This window comes from Rhinopithecus roxellana, chromosome 19 (assembly GCF_007565055.1).
Source record: "Rhinopithecus roxellana isolate Shanxi Qingling chromosome 19, ASM756505v1, whole genome shotgun sequence".
NCBI classification, from domain to species: Eukaryota; Metazoa; Chordata; class Mammalia; order Primates; family Cercopithecidae; genus Rhinopithecus; species Rhinopithecus roxellana.
Genome location: NC_044567.1, coordinates 22,437,405 through 22,456,578, shown reverse-complemented (window position 1 = coordinate 22,456,578; position 19,174 = coordinate 22,437,405). Strand labels below are relative to the sequence as shown.

General features: G+C 41.0%; 1 protein-coding gene across 3 annotated transcripts in view; it reads left to right on the top strand.

The window, feature by feature from the left end:
* The first annotated feature begins 774 nt into the window (after positions 1 to 774).
* Positions 775 to 19,174, top strand: part of USP32 (ubiquitin specific peptidase 32) — a 223,153-nt gene continuing 204,753 nt past the window's right edge. Inside the window, exons 1-2 of one of the 3 annotated variants that reach the window (XM_030922582.1) lie at positions 934 to 1,038; positions 1,463 to 1,661. Coding sequence is in view for 2 of the 3 variants with exons in the window: in XM_010364086.2 (XP_010362388.1) it covers positions 981 to 1,038 (58 nt within the window). In the remaining variant the exon portion in view is untranslated. Of the gene's footprint in view, positions 1,039 to 1,462; positions 1,662 to 19,174 lie in introns of all 3 variants that reach the window. The other 2 variants (XM_010364086.2, XM_010364087.2) reach the window with 2 other exon arrangements.

The following is a 19,174-nucleotide window of genomic DNA, read 5'->3' as shown; positions in this document are numbered from 1 at the left end:
ACGCTAAGCCTTGTAGCCCTCCAGAAACTCTGGGAAAGAGGATAAGCCTTTTTGCACAGCGCTTTCCAGAGAATGTGTACAAGAGGCAGGCTCAGGCGGAGAAGGTGGGCCAGGCGGGCGAGATGTCCCGAAAAGGCAGAGCCACGTCGTTACAAGGTCCACTTTCCTCAGGGATTTCCCGCTAGGAGTGAGCATTCTTTTGTCACAGGAAAGCCTTGAGATTCTCCTTTCCTTTCACAAAGCCCTCCCAGTCAAAGACGTCCCTAATGTTGGGAGTTCCCTGCCTGCCCACTCCTTTCTCTCCTGAGCCATATGCCGCATCCCTCAGAACCCCATTCCTTAAGACTCCGCGGCCTTCCATGTTGGGTCCCGGCCACTGCCACACTACCCGTCAGCTGCTCGGACCCCACCCGCCGAACGCCAAAACGTGTGGGCGGGTTACGGGGGACGTCCTCAAGCGCCCCGGAAGTCACCACCCCCCGTCGCCGGCGGAGGCGCCCGGGCGGGGCGCGCGGCTTTGATTGGCGGCAAGGTGGGACGATGCGTTACGTGCGACGATGCGTCCCCCTCCCCGCCGCTCCTGCGCGCGGTTAGCTTGGGGAGGGGCGGAGCGTGCGGCCCTGGGCGGCCATTACCCGGAACAGTCTCAGGCCTCGGGTCCCGTGACCCTCGGCGGAGCTGGCGGGAGGGGGCGGGGGTGGGAAGAGGGCGTGAGGAGGGAAGGGGAGGGAGGAGAGAGAAGGGCGGAGTAGGAGGGAGGGAAGGGGGCGGGGTGGAAACGCGTCACGTGATTCGGCATGGAGGCGGTGGCGGCGACCGGGAGGAGCCGCCGGGGCAGAAGCCGCACTTGTTAGTGTGGGGGGAGGTGGGGGCGGGGGACGCCGACACCGTCACCGTCACCCAGGGACGCCGAGGAGAAGGCGGGAGGGGGGTGGGGGCGAGATCAGGCTCCGACCCCCTGCCGAGGGGATGAGGGGAGCATGGGTGCCAAGGAGTCACGGATCGGATTCCTCAGCTACGAGGAGGCGCTGAGGAGAGGTGAGGGGGGAGGGGTCTGGGCGAGCTGCCTGGGAGGCCAGCGACGGGCAGCCCGGAGGGTGGGTGACTGGGAAGGAGAAGGGAGGTTGAGGGCGTGGGGCGCCTGAGGCGGAAGGGAAAGGCGGCCGGCCTTGGGGAGTATGGTGGAGGAGAGAGGTCTGGTGGGAAGCAGCGTTTGGGAATTAGGGCCGTTTGGAAAGGGGCGAAGCTTGCCCTGAGAGAGGGGGATCGGGATCGGTGTTGGCAGGGCAGTGCTCGTGCTCCCCGGTGGCGTTGTGATCCTGGATGTGTCCAGGGAAGTCCTCCTCTCCCCGTTTTCTTGGGCGGCTCCAGCCCTTCCAGCCCCCCTCATCCTTCACTGCCATTTTCTCCTATCATTCCTTCGTAAAAACCTCCAATAACATCCTAACCTCGTTCCTAACAGGCGTAGCTGGAAGGGGGCGAGGAGGCGGCTGAAAAGCGCTCCTCCCTGCTACTGGAAGCCCCTTCGTATCTGGGGAGTCCCTGCCTTTTCCGAGGGCCTATGCCTGCCTCTTGGGGGCTGTGGCCATCCACTTCTGCCCCGTTCACCGTTTGAGCGGCTGACTTTGATAAGAACGATCTGAAATGAAGTTGTGTTTGAGGTGAGACTGGACAGCTGGCGTTGCCACCAGACCTTGTCTTAGGTTTCATCTCCTCCGACGTTGACCAGCGCCTTTGACTGCACTTGATTCCCAGTTCTCGCTCCATCCCTCTCCGTGAAATGGCATTGGGAAGTCCAGCATTCGGATATTGTGTTAAAGCTCCCTTTAGAGACTGGCCTGGCTGCCAGTCCCGGCCTGCTGCTTATTGGCTCTGAGGCACAGTATATTGTTGGCAGCCCCAACCCCCTACCACTCACTCTGATACCGCTGTCCATGATCACTAAAGCACACGCTAACTGGAAGTGTCTGTTGCACAGTTTATGGCCGGAATGTCTTAATTTTTCCTGACTGGGATTTCAGTGTGTGTAGATCTGTGCATGCTTGTATTTCTTTTAGACATTTAGTGGATATTCTTGGTAAGAAGTGAAAAAACATTAAGAAGATTAGGAGCTAGGCATTATTGTTAACAGGTTTCCAAGTCAAGAAATCAGCCATGTTCCAGGTGGTTTTAGTAGCTAAGGATATAAAATGGAAATTAGATTAAAAGACAGGTATTCAAAATGAGGCTTGAGAAGTGAACTGTTGTTAGTATATAGGAAAAAGAGGGATAAGTTCAGTTGACCATCACCTGACCGTAAGATACAGAATTGAGATGTATTGGTGGTGGTGGATTTACTAGAATAACACAAATATGCCTTTTATGTCTTTCTTTTTTTTTTCCTCTGTGGAACAGTATAATGATTGTTTTTATGGAGAATCTCACTTGAACTTTTTTTCTCTGCCCCAATATGAGAAATATTCCAAATTCTTGATGTGTTTCCAGCTCTAGTAGGCTAGTCATTTCCGGGATGCTGTTGAGCCTGACAGGTCTGGCGTCAATTAGGCAATGGCTTACATGGTATGAAAGAGGACATTAGTCAAACTGATGTACAGCTTCAAGGTTCAGAAGTGTTTCTTAAGTTTGAGGGTGTGAATACTAGTGATGTACCTGGCATTGAGAAATTCTAAAATTAAACTTGTATTCAGCTCTAGCTTGCTTAATCTCCTTTCAAACTAAGATTGTACGTTTGTAAATACAAATGAAGTTAATTGCATTTTAAACTGATCTGACTGGAAGGTTTTTGTTCAGTTTCTTATACAGTGTCTGTCTGTTGAATTTTAAAACACATGTATTTGAAGAGATAGCAAAATATTTGTTAAGAGCTTATTTGTAACTATTGGAATGAATTTATGTTTTACCAGTTTGCTTTAGAGGAAAATTAAAGCAAAAGAGAGCAGCAAGTTGATAAAATTGTATTTCTAAATGTAAACCAGAAGCCCCATTCTTTAAGCATGGTACTGTTTAGTAAATGTCAGACTTTAATATAGAATTTAAGATTACAGAAAGAGTTTATGAAGCTTTTTTTTTTTTTTTTGAGACGGAGTCTCGGTCTGTCTCCTGGGCTGGAGTGCAGGGCTGGAGTGCAGTGGCGTGATCTCGGCTCACTGCAGCCTCCGCCTAAGGGTTCAGGCCATTCTCCTGCCTCAGCCTCCCGAGTAGCTGGGCCTACAGGCACATGCCACCACGCCCGGCTGATCTTTTGTATTTTTAATGGAGACGGGGTTTCATCATGTTAGCCAGGATGGTCTCGAACTCTCAACCACAGGTGATCCACCAGCCTCGGCCTCCCAAAGTGCTGGAATTATAGGCGTGAGCCACTGTGCCTGGTCCCAGAAGCTTTTGATAGAGCTAAAAATGGCTTGAACCTCTTTTGGGCACTTGAATAATATAAGTAGTTGATAAACCTGCATTCATTGGTTTCATCTACTTGTTTATGTTGTGTAAAGTGAATGGGGGTATGGGTAGATAGGATTTGACAAACACACATTAGTCCAGTGTGTGCAAAACAAGCTTGACAAAACTACTGAAATACTTGTTTCCTTGGCTTTACTTAAAATTGTTGAACGCTAAATAATGCCTAGATGCGATTAGGTAGTATTTAAAAAATAGGCATATATTACCACATACAAACATGGAATTGCAGGCAGTTTATCTTGCAAAGTGGGGCCTTGGAAACAAAGTGTTATGTTAATGACAGATAACACTGGGCCTGAGTGGAAGGGCAGTCTAGTCTAGTGACATTTTAGAAGCACCTAGAAATTAGGAAGATTGGTTTTTGCATGCTATTTTAGCTAGACTGTTTGTCAGTTGTCTAAACCTTAACATTTTCTGAAAGTGTACATTTAAACACTGGTAGGGAGATGTATTAGTGGTAGCTTTTATTTTTTGGCTTGAATCTATCTTTCTTAAGTATCTTGAATAAAACACAAGGAAAGCCTTGATTGTTTATATTGCGTGCGTTTTCTAAGGAAGTATACTTGTACTTCGTGGATACTGGAAATTTGAGCAGCATGTTCTTCATCTCTTTATTTCACCTCCTTGTTGCATCTAAGTTTGTGTCTTGTGTATTCTTAAAAGTGTATTTTAAATGTGTGGAACACAGCATTCAAAAAACATTCAGTGAAAGATGAGTTGCATTTTAGATCCTTTTAGAACTCTAAGACATCTTTTTTTTTTTTTTGAGACGGAGTCTCGCTCTGTCGCCCAGGCTGGAGTGCAGTGGCCGGATCTCAGCTCACTGCAAGCTCTGCCTCACGGGTTTACGCCATACTCCTGCCTCAGCCTCCCTAGTAGGTGGGACTACAGGCGCCCGCCACCACGCCCGACTAGTTTTTTGTATTTTTTTTCTAGTTTTTTGTTTTTTTTTTTAGTAGAGACGGGGTTTCACCGTGTTAGCCAGGATGGTCTCGATCTCCTGACCTCGTGATCCGCCCGTCTCGGCCTCCCAAAGTGCTGGGATTACAGGCTTGAGCCACCGCGCCCGGCAGAACTCTAAGACATCTTAAAAATCTTTACCAGTTTTTTAATTCTTCTGTCTTATCTGCTCCTCTGTCCTTCCTTTTGTCTTTCTGGAAACAGGATTATAAGGCGATGTGTGTGTGTTTGTGTGTGTGTGTGTGTGTGTGTAAGAATCGGCTGAATTAAAATTGTAGTAATAAAATACAGTGGGTGAATTTCTTCTAATCCCTTTCTTGAAAATCTGGCATTTATATTGCGCTTAGTAGCTGAGTGAACTATAGTGTGTCAAAAAGTTATGTTATGGATTAATATTTTAAAATGACCTTTTGCTCATTAATTCAGTGGATTTTTTTTTTTTGTACTTTAAGTTCTAGGGTACTAATTCAGCAGATTTTTACTAAAGGCTGGGTGTGAATTAGGCACTAAGGAAATGGATAACCAAGACCCCTCTCTCTAGGATCATATAGCTTGGGTCAGTGATCTCCACTAAGTGTATATAGACAATCCCTGACTTAGAATTTAACTTTACGATGGTGCAAAAGCTATATGTGTTCAGTAGAAATCATATTTCATTACAGTATTAATATTTAGTATTAATAACCATAATAGTATTAATAACCATATTTCAGTACACTAATAAATTACATGAGATTTTCTTTTTTTTTTTTTGAGACGGAGTCTCGCTCTGTCGCCCAGGCTGGAGTGCAGTGGCCGGATCTCAGCTCACTGCAAGCTCCGCCTCCCGGGTTTACACCATTCTCCTACCTCAGCCTCCCGAGTAGCTGGGACTACAGGCGCCCGCCACCTCGCCCGGCTAGTTTTTTTGTATTTTTTAGTAGAGACGGGGTTTCACCGTGTTAGCCAGGATGGTCTCGATCTCCTGACCTCGTGATCCGCCCGTCTTGGCCTCCCAAAGTGCTGGGATTACAGGCTTGAGCCACTGCGCCCGGCCAATTACATGAGATTTTCAACACATTACTGTGTTATTTTGTCCAACACTATACTAATATAAGTGTTCTAAGCATGTTTAAGGTAGGCTAAGTTATGATGTTCAGTAGATTTGGTGTGTTAAATACATTTTTGACTTAATGATATTTTCAACTTATGATGGGTTTATTGGGAGGTAATCTCATTGTAAGCTGTTGTATCAAAGAGTGTAAGCCTATTCATAGAGGATGGGAATAAAATACTAGAAATTCTGTTTATAGTTCTAACTTGTATATGTTTAATAATGCACATAATATGTTCAAAAGTAGTATATATGCATATCATTTATAAATGATCAGCTTATGGTATAATAAGTGCTGCAGTGCTATAGGAGAAAGTGCTATGGAAATATAGAGTGTGTATGGTTTCTCTGATGGCCTGGAAGTGCCATTAGCACTATGCTCATTTTATAGTATATGCTCAATATAGTCACTTATAGGTAGTTGTGTTTACTAGTGGAATAATTAAGCATGTAACAGTTGACAGTTTAGTACTTTTCATTTTGTTTATCCACCAAATCTAAGATGCTTTAAAACAATGACTCCCAACTAAGATTTTGTTCACCAATTTCTCAGTATTAATCTTAGAATTTCATTACATTTATACTACCTATGATGTGATGTTAGCTGGTTTAGCATAATGTATCATTCTATACATGGAAATTGAATTTCACAATCAGTACCTTCTGGGATGCAGTATTTATCTCCCTTATTAAAGCACTTATTTTGCCTTCCTATGAATTTTTAAAATTCACCAGTGAACTTTCTAGCATTAGTTTGGAATTGTTGGTTTCGGTTAAACCTTTTAAAAGTATACCTAGCCAGATCTGACTATTTGTAAAGGAGAAAAATGGGGCAGTTTTTAATTAGTCTGCTTATATAGTCACCTGAGTGGTTACAAAGGTGCTGTTTTCACATATCTCATGGTTTCACTAATTGCACAGTTTTCACCTCACTAATCTTCAGTTCGTAAGTTTGGTGTGTCACTGACAAAGAGGAGATAAATATATTGATGAACTCTGGATTTTGGAGGATGAGCAAAATGAGGTGACATCACTTGCTGGTTAGTGAGCTCCACATTTACCAAACTGGACAGCTCTTGTTTGTTTTTTCTTGTTCATTGTCTCTCTTTGTGCTTAGTGAGACTTTACAGTGACAGCACTCAGAGTTGCCTTCCAGAAAGATGTGTAAGGAAGTTAGAGTTGGGATTGTGATGCCCAACCAATAGCCAGATATTTTCTCAGGATGAGAAAGGGAAGATTTTTGACACTTGATTATATACTTGGATCACTGGAAAAGTTAGAGAAGTTATTATTTTTGTTGTCACTGTAGAAAAATCTGTTTTTGCAGCACTAGAGTAATACTGAGAGTTTGAATTAGAAGCTTTAATGTTAAACAGCTGCAGTGGTGGAGGGATTTTTTTTTTTTTTTTTTTTTTAATTTATGGACTAAAAATTAGTAGTTGGATAGTGTACTGAGAAAATTAAGGTGGGACTGACAGTTCTTTTCATACTGTATCCAGGAAGCATGGCTTCTCTTTTGAGAGCTTGTTTATGCCTCTGCTTTTGCTTTCTGGGCCTCATGACATATTTGTGTTTAAGTTGAGCAATTTCATGTCTTTTCTGCATTCCAATAAGTCCTCTCATTTAATAATAAAGAACTCTTGGAAGTTAGAGGTATGTAGTTAATTATTGACACAAAAGCCTGATAAAAACTAGCTTTTCAAGTGTTTCCTTTATTGTTCTTTCTGTTTGTTTATTTTGTGTTGTGTGTGTGTGATATGCAGCAATAGAAGAGAATTTTCTTTTATAGTCAGTGATCTATCCTAAGACATCTATTCAAAGATGACCAGTATTCAAGGCCTTCCATTAACACCCCTCTTTATTAGGGATTTAGTATTCATTAACATGAGGCTCTTTTTAATTTGTTTTTATTTATTTCTTTTTCTTTTTCTTTTTTTTTTTTTTTGAGACTGAGGCTAGAGTGCAAATGGCACCATCTTGGCTCACTGCAGCCTCCGCCTCCTGAGTTCAAGCTATTCTCATGCGTCAGCCTCCCGAGTAGCTAGGAGGCACCTACCACCATGCCCGGCTCATTTTTGTATTTTTAGTAGAGACAGGGTTTTACTATGTTGGCCAGGCTGGTCTCGAACTCCCGACCTCAAGTTATCCACCTACGTTGGCCTCCCAAAGTGCTGAGATTACAGGCATGAGCCACTGTGCCTGGCCTATGTATTTATTTTTGAGACAGAGTCTTGCTCTGTCACCCAGGTTGGAGTGCAGTGGTGCAATCTTGGCTCACTGCAACCTCCACCTCCCGGATTCAAGCAATTCTCCTGCCTCAGTCCCCCAAGTAGCTGGGATTACAGGCACGGTGACACCATGTCCGACTAATTTTGTATTTTTACTAGAGATGGGGTTTCTCCGTGTTGGTCAGGCTGTTCTCCAACTCCCAACCTCAGGTTATCCGCCTGCCTCGGCTTCCCAAAGTGCCGGGATTACAAGCGTGAGCCACCGCGCCCGGCCTAGGGAATTCTTAAGCTCTTTGCCATCTCGTGTATAAGATTCAGGAGAACTGATGTTTTGAAACCTTGCCTATAACATGTTTCTTGAGATACTAGACACTGGACTACATTAAAAGCAAAACTATGCTAAAATGAGATTTTATAGAGGAAGTTCTCCAGTGTCTTTCATTTCTATAAAGAAGCTTTGTTGTCCCAGCATCTTATCCTGTGGCAAAAGCCTTTTAACGTTTGCTGTGGTTGCCTTTTGGTAATGACTTGTGATAGGGTCTGGAGAGATTTCATTATGGAAAGAATCCTTCTATCAAGATAGGTCTCCACTAGTCTTTCCCATGACAGCAAATGGCATCACTATTGCAACCCAAGTACTATACTGCAAAATCTAGAGATATCCTCAGTTTCTCCCTTTCTCTCATTTCTGACCATATCCCCTTATCTCCAGTTAGAATCTGTCACCAAGTTTTATTAGTTTGGTATTCAGTTTAGTCTGTTAGCTTCTGCTTAATTGCCTGCACTTTAGTCCCCACTGCCGTCATTTGCTCCAAGACACTGCAGTAGTTTCCCATAGTCACTGTATTCTTAAAATCCAAATCAGATCTTGTTATTCCTTTCTTTAAAGTCTATAATTAATTTTTAAAAATGTAGTCTTTATAATGGTCTACAAGGCTGTAAATAATTTGGTTCCTACTTAAAACTCCAACCTCAGTTGTAGTAATTTACCCCTTGCCTCCTATACACTAGCTACACTAGCCATCTTCTTGTTCTTGGAACCTATTCTGGCTTGCAGCCTTTACATTTGCCACTTTCTCTCATCCTGGAAAGACTACGAATTTTTACATGTCTGACTCAGTCTCATATCTGATGCCCACAGCTCAGATGGCCTCAAGGATGCCTTCCTTTATCACCTCATATGAAGTGGTATTTGTCTATCACTATTGTGCAATATTCTGAACAGTTTGTGTACAGCCTTTATCATAATATGTAATTATCATGTTTATTGTCAGGTCTGTTGCTGAATCCCCAGTGTCACGATAGGTGCAGTGTCTAATGTATTTTAAGTGCTCAGTAAATACTGGATGTCTGGATGAATGTATAAATGATGGAGAGATGTGGAGAACTTTCATGTGTGTAAGGTCGGGGGGTAGAACATAAAGACAGGGATCGAGTTATACTAAATGTATCCACCTCAAAATTTCTTTTGCTTTCAGCAGCTTTTAAAAAGTTTGTGCTTAAAGTTTTTTTTTTTGTTTTTTTTTTTGAGACGGAGTCTCACTCTGTAGCCCGGGCTGGAGTGCAGTGGCCGGATCTCAGCTCACTGCAAGCTCCGCCTCCCGGGTTTACGCCATTCTCCTGCCTCAGCTTCCTGAGTAGCTGGGACTACAGGCGCCCACCACCTCGCCCGGCTAGAGACGGGGTTTCACCGTGTTAGCCAGGATGGTCTCGATCTCCTGACCTCGTGATCTGCCCGTCTCGGCCTCCAAAGTGCTGGGATTACAGGCTTGAGCCACCGCGCCCGGCCATTTTTTTTTTTTTTTGAGACGATGTCTGTCTCTCTTCCCAGACTGCAGTGCAAGTGATGCGACCTCGGCTCACTGCAACCTCCGCCTCCTGGGTTCAAGCAATTCTCCTGCGTCAGCCTCCTGAGTAGCTGGGACTACAGGCACAAGCCACCACGCCCAGCTAATTTTTGTATTTTTAATAGAGACGGGGTTTCACCATGTTGGCCAGGATGGTCTTGATTTCTTGACCTCGTGATCCACCTGCCTTGGCCTCCCAAAGTGCTGAGATTACAGGAGTGAGCCACCGCACCCGGCCTGTGCTTAAAGTTTTAAATGATAGTTAAAAATAAAGTCTTAATTATAGTATGTAGTTTTGTCTGTTTAGTTCAAATACTTGAATAAATTCCTGAGAGATTAGTATGGGGTAAGTATTGTATTTATGAACACTTGAGAATTTCTTTTGGGTATATATAAAATTTAATAATTTTATATTACTTTTTATATGAAATAATCATTTTTATATGATGACCTTCATGTACTTTTCATTTATGATGACAGGTATTATCCTGCTGCTGTATGTGAAGTTAGAGTTGGAAAGTCATTTGCTTAAAGTGTTATACAGAGTTATATAAAATTCAACACACAGAACTCTATCTTGGTTCTAAATAATCCAGGTTATTTTAAATTAAATTTTATGATTAACTTTTTTTTTCTTGGTCTAAGACTCTTTTTCTCCTATGTTCCATGGCTGATGCTTCCCTCCCTCTTTTCTTAGTCTTTTGGTTTTTGTTTTTATTACAATGGTATATACACATAGTTTAGAATCAGATGAGAATACAGGGCTTGTTATGAAAATGGTACTGTTAGCTGGGCATGGTGGTTCAGGCCTCCCAAATAGTGGGGACTACAGGTGTGCACCACTACACCTGGCTAATTTTTTTTGAATTTTGCAGAGACGAAGCCACACTGTGTTGCCCAGGCTGGTCTCAGAATCCTGTCCTCAAGCCTCAACCTCCTAAAGCATTGGGATTATAGGCATGAGCCACTGTGCTGACTGGCTGAGGCCTCTGAGAGAACTTGACATCTGGGCTTAGTTTTGACAGATCAGGATCTGGCAAGGCAGGTAGTTCAAGGAGAAAGATACGTGCCAGTTTGTTGGTGAGCTTATTTCACTATGCCAGCCTCTGGAAATAAAAATCATACACTGGCCCTAATTTCAAGACACTAATAATCTTGTCAGGGTTTTCTTCACAGAGAAGATGCATAAAATTTGGTCTTAAAAATGAGTTCACCATGCACACATACACACAAAAAAAGTAAATACTGCATTAGTCTGTGTATATGAGGTTCAAAAATAGGCAAAACTAATTTGTGGTGAAAGAATAGTGGTGACCTCTGAGGGTTGGTATTGACTACTGGGAGAGAACAGGAGAGAGCCTACTGGGGTGCTGGAAATGTTCTGTATTTTAATTTTGCATGATAATTTCTTGGATGCATCCATAAAAATTCAGTCAAGCTATATAGTAAGATTTGTGCAGTTTATGTAAGTAATAGGAGAGATAAGAGGGGGAACCTGTGAAGAAGCAGCATTTCAAGATCTAGAAAGCAACATTTGCAAGGGTACACAGTGTTCAGACAGGGACCAAATCATAGAAACTACTAGGGCTTGCCATGCTGGAACAACTGACTTCAAACCATAGGGCATAGGTACCTTCCACTGAAGAAGAACATCTGAGTAAAACGACTAGAGGTGCATTTCAAAGATTATTCTATTGGACATATAAAGAATGAATTGGAGGAGTAGGAGGCAAATAGTCCAAGGAACAGATAAAGACCTTTTTTTTTCTTTGAGACAGGGTCTCCTTCTGTCACCCTAGCTGGAGTGCAGTTGTGCAATCATGGCTCACTGCAGCCTCTACTTCTTGCGCTCATTCAATCCTTCCATCTCAGCCTCCCAAGTATCTGGGACTCCAGATGTGCGTCACCACACCTGGCTAATTTTTTTATTTTGTTGTAGTGACGGGAATCTCACTGTTGTTCCCCAGACTGGTCTTGAACTTCTGAACTCAGGCAATCTTCTGGCCTTGACCTCTCACAGTGCTGGGATTACATGTGTGGGCTACAGTACCTGGCCTTATTAAAAGGTTGACATAATAAATGGGACTACCTAGTGCTGTGCGTTCTCCTTAAAGGAGAAAGCTGACAGAATACAACTAACAGTAGTAGTTGGGTAAACTGCTTTCTACAGAGTAGATTTTGTTTGTCTCATGACATTTATACAAATACTCAAATGTTTCAGGAATGTAAACATGTAAAATTTGGGTTATATATAATGCCTCCTGGCTCTAAAATTATCTGAATCCATGAAGCAATCAGTAGTAAATATGAAGGAAAAATGAAACACAGCCTTATATGCAAGGACAAGCACAAATTTCTAATTCGTGTTATAATTTGGGTGCCCAACTGGTTTTGAAAGTGAGCCTTGGTTTAACTGGTTCTGAGACATTTCTCTGAAATAGCAAATGAGTAGTGGGTATAAATAGAGTACATTGTAAAGTCATGTCAAAATTCCATGCAATTTTTGGAGCCTTTTTTCTCCCGTGTAATTTATATAATTTGAAATGTATTCCTGTGTAAAATATTTAACCTCTTTACAATAAGCACTAAGTGGACTAATTAGTATCCTCTTCTTATTTCATATTTCTGTGGTTTCTCTTATCTGGAATGACTTTTTTATGCCACCCAGGCTGGAGTGCAGTGGCACATTCACTGCTTACTGCAGCCTCAACCCCCCAGGGTCTAGCAGTTCTCCTATTTCAGCTTCCCTAGTAGCTGGGACTACAGGTGTGCACCACTATGCCCCATTCATTTTTGTGTTTTTTGTAGAGACTGGGTTTTGCTATGTTGCCCAGGCTGGTCTTGAACTCTTCAGTTCAAGAGATCCACCCACCTCGACCTCCCAAAGTGCTGGGATTACAGGCATGAGCCACCGCACCCAGCCTTTTTTCTAATTTATTTATTATTCCAAGATCAGATGAGATTGGGCATGTTCAGTTTGGTATGGCCATAGACTGCTCTTATCTATTCTAATAATTTTGTATTGTACAATGTGTTGGAAAGGCAAGATGAAGTTAGATTATGAAGGGTTCATTCCCATTCAATTCTGTCTATCCTTCTGGTCTTTGCCTAAATCTTACCTTCTTTGGAGCTTTCCTGAACTTATGTATCTCCTTTGAATTCTTACATTTGCATCCTTTGTATTTGAGTATTTTTACATATATATGTACGTAAATAAAACATGTTTTATGTGTATTAATTTACTCTCCCAACTAGATTGAAAGCTGCTTGAAGAGTAACCTTTTTTTAAAATCACATTTGACTCTTTTAAGCACAAATAGGTGTTTAGCATATGCTTGATGATTGAGAGAACCATATGGTTACAGTTATTGGTGTGTCTGTATGATTGTGATATGTTGGTATTTAAAAATCAAATTATTTCTTATTTAGTTTTCTTTTAAGCCATAACCTTTTGCTTTCATTTATATGTCTTCTGAATGTTAAGTAACATGTGGCTCATATTTCAAACTCCCAATTTGGAAGTTTATAGCAATGTGACTGAAGTTTATAATTACAGGTCTCAGAGAACTTCACTACACAGCAGTTCTCTATATGTTAGAAGAATTTATTAGAAGATAGACAATTGTAGGTTACAGTGTAATTTAGAAGACTTTTGCTCATCTCATGTATTTGTGTCGGTTTGAGAATTTGAAAATGCCCCCAAAATGTCTGTTCTTAACTAGTGCCTCTTGTGATCCTGGCAGGGATAAGCTAAACTGAAATGGTAGACTTTTTCTGTTTATCTTAGTATCCTGAGTCCCTATATCTGGAATGTAGTAGATGTTTGTGCATTTCCCTATGTGAGTGAAGTCAAAATACTACAGATGGATTTTTCAGCTTTTCAAAGTTTTCACGTTTACCAAGTTCTTCACAGTTATCTCCTAATAGTTAAAAAACTATTTGCCTTAATTTGTGCTAGTGCTACTTTGACATTTGCATTGCTGTGAAACCCTTACTAAAAGGTATATTTTTCTAATATACAAATACATATATGCAGCTTTTTCTCGTATCTTTGAGAAAGCAAAAAATTGTACTAAATTATGATTTCTGACTGTAATAGGAATGTGGCTTAGTCATGATCAGTATTATATTTTCAGCTATGTCTTATTAGGATTATTGTAAAACACTTTCAAAATAGTTCATGCGAATTTTTGTCTGATCTTCACAAACTCAGGTATGTACATAGCTCTCCCCCACCTTCCCCTGGCTTTGCCAATTTTTTTTTTTTTTTTTTTTTTTTTTTTTTTTTTTGAGGCGGAGTCTCGCTCTGTCGCCCGGACTGGAGTGCAGTGGCCGGATCTCAGCTCACTGCAAGCTCCGCCTCCCGGGTTTACGCCATTCTCCTGCCTCAGCCTCCCGAGTAGCTGGGACTACAGGCGCCCGCCACCTCACCCGGCTAGTTTTTGTATTTTTAGTAGAGACGGGGTTTCACCGTGTTAGCCAGGATGGTCTCGATCTCTTGACTTCGTGATCCGCCCGTCTCGGCCTCCCAAAGTGCTGGGATTACAGGCTTGAGCCACCGCGCCCGGCCTTGGCTTTGCCAATTTATTTTATTTTTATTGTGCTAATATAGATATAACATACCATTTACCATTTGAACTATTAAGTGTACAATTAGTGGCATGAAGTACATTCACAATATTGTATAACCATCATGACTATCCATTTCCAGAAGCTGTTCATCATCCCAAACAGAAATTCTGTATCCCTTTTTTTCCCCAGTCCCTGCCAACCTCTATTCTACTTTCTATTTTTATGAATTTGCCTAGTTCATGTAAGTGGAATCATAAAATATTTTACCTTCCCTATCTTATTTCACTTAGGATAATATTTTCAAGGTTTATCCATGTTGTAGCACATAGCAGAATTTAATTTCTTTTTTTGGCTGAATAATTTGTATATACTTCATCTTGTTTGTACATCCATCTGTTGATGGGACATGTTTGGGTTGTTTTCATCTTTTGGCTATTTTGAATAATGTTGCTGTGAACCTTGGTGTACAAATATCTTTTTGAGTCCTGCTTTCACTTCTTTTGGGTATAAACCTAGGAATGGAATTGGTGGGTCATATGGTAATTCTATATTTAACCTTTTGAGGAACAGCTAAACTGGTTTCCACAGCTTCTGTACCGTTTTATATTTCCACCAGCAATGCACAAGTGCTCCTTCCATTTTGTCCATATTCTCTATCCAATACTTGTTATTTTCTGTTTTCTTTCAATTAATAACCATCCTAATGGGTGTGACATGGTATTATTGTGATTTTGATTTTTAGTTCCCTAATGGCTAGTGCTAATGAGCATCTTTTTATGTGCTATTGGTCATTTGTATGTCTTTTTTGGAGAAATGTCTATTCAATCCTTTGCCCATTTTTGAATTGAGATGTGTGCTTTTTTGTTGTTGAGTTGTAGTTCTTTATACATTCTGCATATTATTCTTACATCAGATATGTGATATACAAATAGTTTCTCCCAAATATTTCTGTGGGTTGCAGATATATTAATATCTGTGCGTTGTCTTTCATGGTCTTGATAGGATCTTTTAATGCCCAAAAGTTTTTAATTTTGATGAAATAATGTATGTAGTTTTGAACTTAAACAATGTTACAGATTGTGCAAAGGATACAACCATGAAATTCTGATAGATTGACCCCACAGCTGCGGAAAACCAGAGTAGAAAGAACCCTACTCTAGAACACAAAAGACCTCCCCAGATAGAGTCCTTTGAAAATAATTTTCCAAATGATTTAAACAGCCTGTGGGTAAATTAGGAGGAAATGATATCTGTAACAGTGTTGCTTGTGATGAAAACACGGAAGAGTCAACCATATTATCAAATCTTAGCTAGAATGGAAAGTCAGAAGGATATTTATTAGCAAACATTAATAAAAGGTTGGCCTTTATTATTGTAAGCATATACACAGACGACAGCAGGTAGTCTCTACCATAAGAATGAGAAATGCCTCCTATCTTTATGAATTCTGAAATTTAACCTTTCTTAACCCAATTGCTGTAAGGTCCTAGGCTTTATTTGTTATGCATGTTATTGGAGTAGAGACTGTTTGAAGGTTGGGGGGTATTTAGTGATGCAAGTAACATTTATATGTTTTAAAATCTTCTGCTTTTCTAGGCAGTTTTTAAAATGAAATGCTGTATTTTTAAACTTTAAAAACTTATTTTTATTATTTTTTGTAGAGATGGGGTCTTGCTCTGTTGCCCACGTGGGTTTCAAACTCTTGGCCTCAAGAGATCCTCCTGCCTTTGCCTCCCAAAGTGCTGTGATTACAGGCGTGAACCACCGTGCCTGGTCTAAACTTTTTAAAGACTTTATTTCTAGAGGCAGTTTCTCAAAAGATATCCTATCGTAATGGGCATATATAGAGAGAGTAGTAGGTGAGTTTAAGGGGGATTTAAATATTGGCTAAAAGAGGTTTCTTTTAGGTACCCCTCAAATGTAGCCCTTTGAATATCAAAAGTTTATTATGGCAGTGTTCTTTGTGCATTTTTATTCGATGTCAGCCATTCATCTAATAACTCTTCAGAAGATTTTATCTCGGGGCAGTGGCATTTTATAACTTCATATATGGAAGAAAACTTTTATCTGACTAATAACTGATATGCCAATGTGTTAGTATGAAAAATTTTTCCCAAAATTCGTACCAGCTGTGGTAGCTCAACCTGTAATCCCAACACTTTGGGAGGCGGAGTCAGACAGATCACCTGAAGTCAGGAGTTCGAGACCAGTCTGGCCAACATGGTGAAACCCTGTCTCTACTAAAAATATAAAAATTAGCTGGGCCTGGTGGCAGGCACCTGTTATCCAAGCTACTTGGAAGGCTAAGGCAGGAGAATTGCTTGAATCCGGGAGGTGGAGGTTGCAGTGAGCCAAGATTGCCTCACTGCACTCCAGCCTGAGTGACAGAGTGAGACTTTGTCTCCAAAAAAAAAATGGAAAAAAAAAAAAGAAAAAACTTTGCCAAAATTCAAACGTTGTTTCATTGAGTGGCTTTGTTTGATTATTAATACTTTAATAGTGTGTTTAAAATTAATGTTTATTATTTTAAAAAATCAGCTTCCTAATCCCAGCACTTTGGGAGGCTGAGGCAGGCAGATCACGAAGTCAGGAGATCGAGACCATCCTGGCTAACACGGTGAAACCCCGTCTCTACTAAAAAAATACAAAAAAACTAGCTGGGCAAGGTGGCAGGCGCCTGTAGTCCCAGCTACTCAGGAGGCTGAGGCAGGAGAATGGTGTAAACCCGGGAGGCGGAGCTTGCAGTGAGCCGAGATCCGGCCACCGCACTCCAGCCTGGGCGACAAAGCGAGACTCTGTCTCAAAAAAAAAAAAAAAATCAGCTTCCTTATTTTGAAGAAACATTAATGTTTAGTATTAAACTCTTATTGTAGCTTAGTGTAGTTACAATAAGATGATACTGGAACTCATGGAAGGGGTTAGATTTTCTTCATCTTAGAAACTTACTTTTCATAAAATATGTATTGTGTAATTATATATGAAATTACATAATAATTAGATATAAAAATAAAAAATCGGATTATAGTTGGGCTCAGTGGCTTGCATTTGTAATCCCAGCTCCTTGGGAAGCTTAGACTGGAGGATATCTTGAGTCCAGAAATTTGAGGCTGCAGTGAGCTATGATTGTGCCACTACATTCCAGCCTGGGCGACAGGAGTGAGACCCCATCTCTAAAATAAAAACTAAAAAAAATTAGATTATAGTTGGCAAAAGACTGAGTGACAGTGAAAATGCAATGAATATTTTTACTACTGTGTTTTGATTACATACATGGGAAGATAGGAATTTTTCTGTCTTTCCAAATTAGTTTAGAAATTAAAGATTTGACCGGGCGTAGTGGCTCACGCCTGTAATCCCGGCTCTTTGGGAGGCTGAGACGGGCAGATCACCTGAGGTCAAGAGTTCGAGACCACCCTGGCCAACATGGTGAAACCTCGTCTCTACTAAAAATACAAGAAAAATTAACTGGGCATGGTGGCGTGGGTCTGTAGTCCCAGCTACTTGGGAAGACTAAGGCAGGAGAATCACTTGAACCCAGGAGGCGGAGGTTGCAGTGAGCCAAGATCGCGCCACTGCACTCCAGCCTGGGTGACAGTGCAAGACTCCATCTCAAAAACAAACAACAACAAAACACCAGAAAAAGGAAAAATAGTGTTAACTGAAGAGATAATTTAGTATGTATTGTTTGTACACTTAATGGGTGTGCATATATGATGTGTTTGGTTTTATAGTGAAAATCCTAACGTTCTGCTATATGGTTTATGGTGCATTGTAGATGTTCCTTTAAGCACTCAATGATAAAGATTAAAATTACTAAGATAGAGAGTAAATCTATATTATATGTAGTCATTTCTCAATTTGCATAGTAGTATGGGACTGTAAAAATGACATGCTAGCTGAGACTATTCAAAGGGATCATAATAATCAGTGGAAAAAATTACAATTGTTCTGTGTGACCTTTAAAAATGTTTGTCGAAACATTAAATACGCTCTCACAGTTGGTTATAGATATATAGGGTAAGAAGAAGCGTGGTATCCACAGAGGAGGGAGCTTCATAAACAAAGACAAACAGGAATATCAACTACCAGCCACCAACAGCACTTTTGTAAAACTTATTTAAATATTACAAAAAACAATATAACAAGATTACTAAGAGATTGGAAAATAAAGGAAGAACATTTCACTTATGATCCTATCACCAAACACATCTAATTATTTGCTCTTACTCTTTTTTCAAATTAATGTTTAGTATTGTTTTAATCATAATGCACATAACATTTGGCATCTTGTTTTTTTCTGAGGTGTCTGTTTCTATCAATGTTATACATACCTATGCAGTCATGTGCTGCATAATGATGTTTTGGTTAACGAGGGACTGCATACACAACTGTAATCCATAAGATTATAGTAGAGCTGAAAAATTCCTGTTGCTTAGTGACATTGTAGCCATTTACTTTTTTTTGCTTTTTCCTTTTTTTATGTAGTCATTTACTATATTATACCTTTAATCATTATTTTAGAGTATACTCCTTTTATTTATTTAAATAAAAATTGGCTGAATGTGGTGGCTCACACCTATAATCCCAGCATTTTGGGAGGCCAAGGTGGGTGAGTTGCTTGAGCCCGGGAGTTTGAGACCAGCCTGGGCAACATGGTGAAAACCTGTCTCTACAAAAAATACAAAAATTAGGCACGCACCTGTGGTCCTAGCTACTCAGGAGGCTGAAGTGGTAGGATCACTTGAGCTTAGGAGGTTCAGGCTGGGGTGAGCCTTGATCACTCTGCTGCACTCTTCCAGCCTGGGAGACAGAGTAAGACTCTGTCTCAAAAAAAAAACAAAACAAAACTTAACTGTAATAGCCTTAGGCAAGTCCTTTAGGAGGTATTTCAGAAGAAGGCATTACTGCCATAGAAGATGACAGCTCCATGTGTATTACTGCCCTGAAGACTTTCCAGTGGGACAATATGTGAAGGTGGAAGACAGTGATATTGATGATCTTGATGCTTGTAGGCCTAG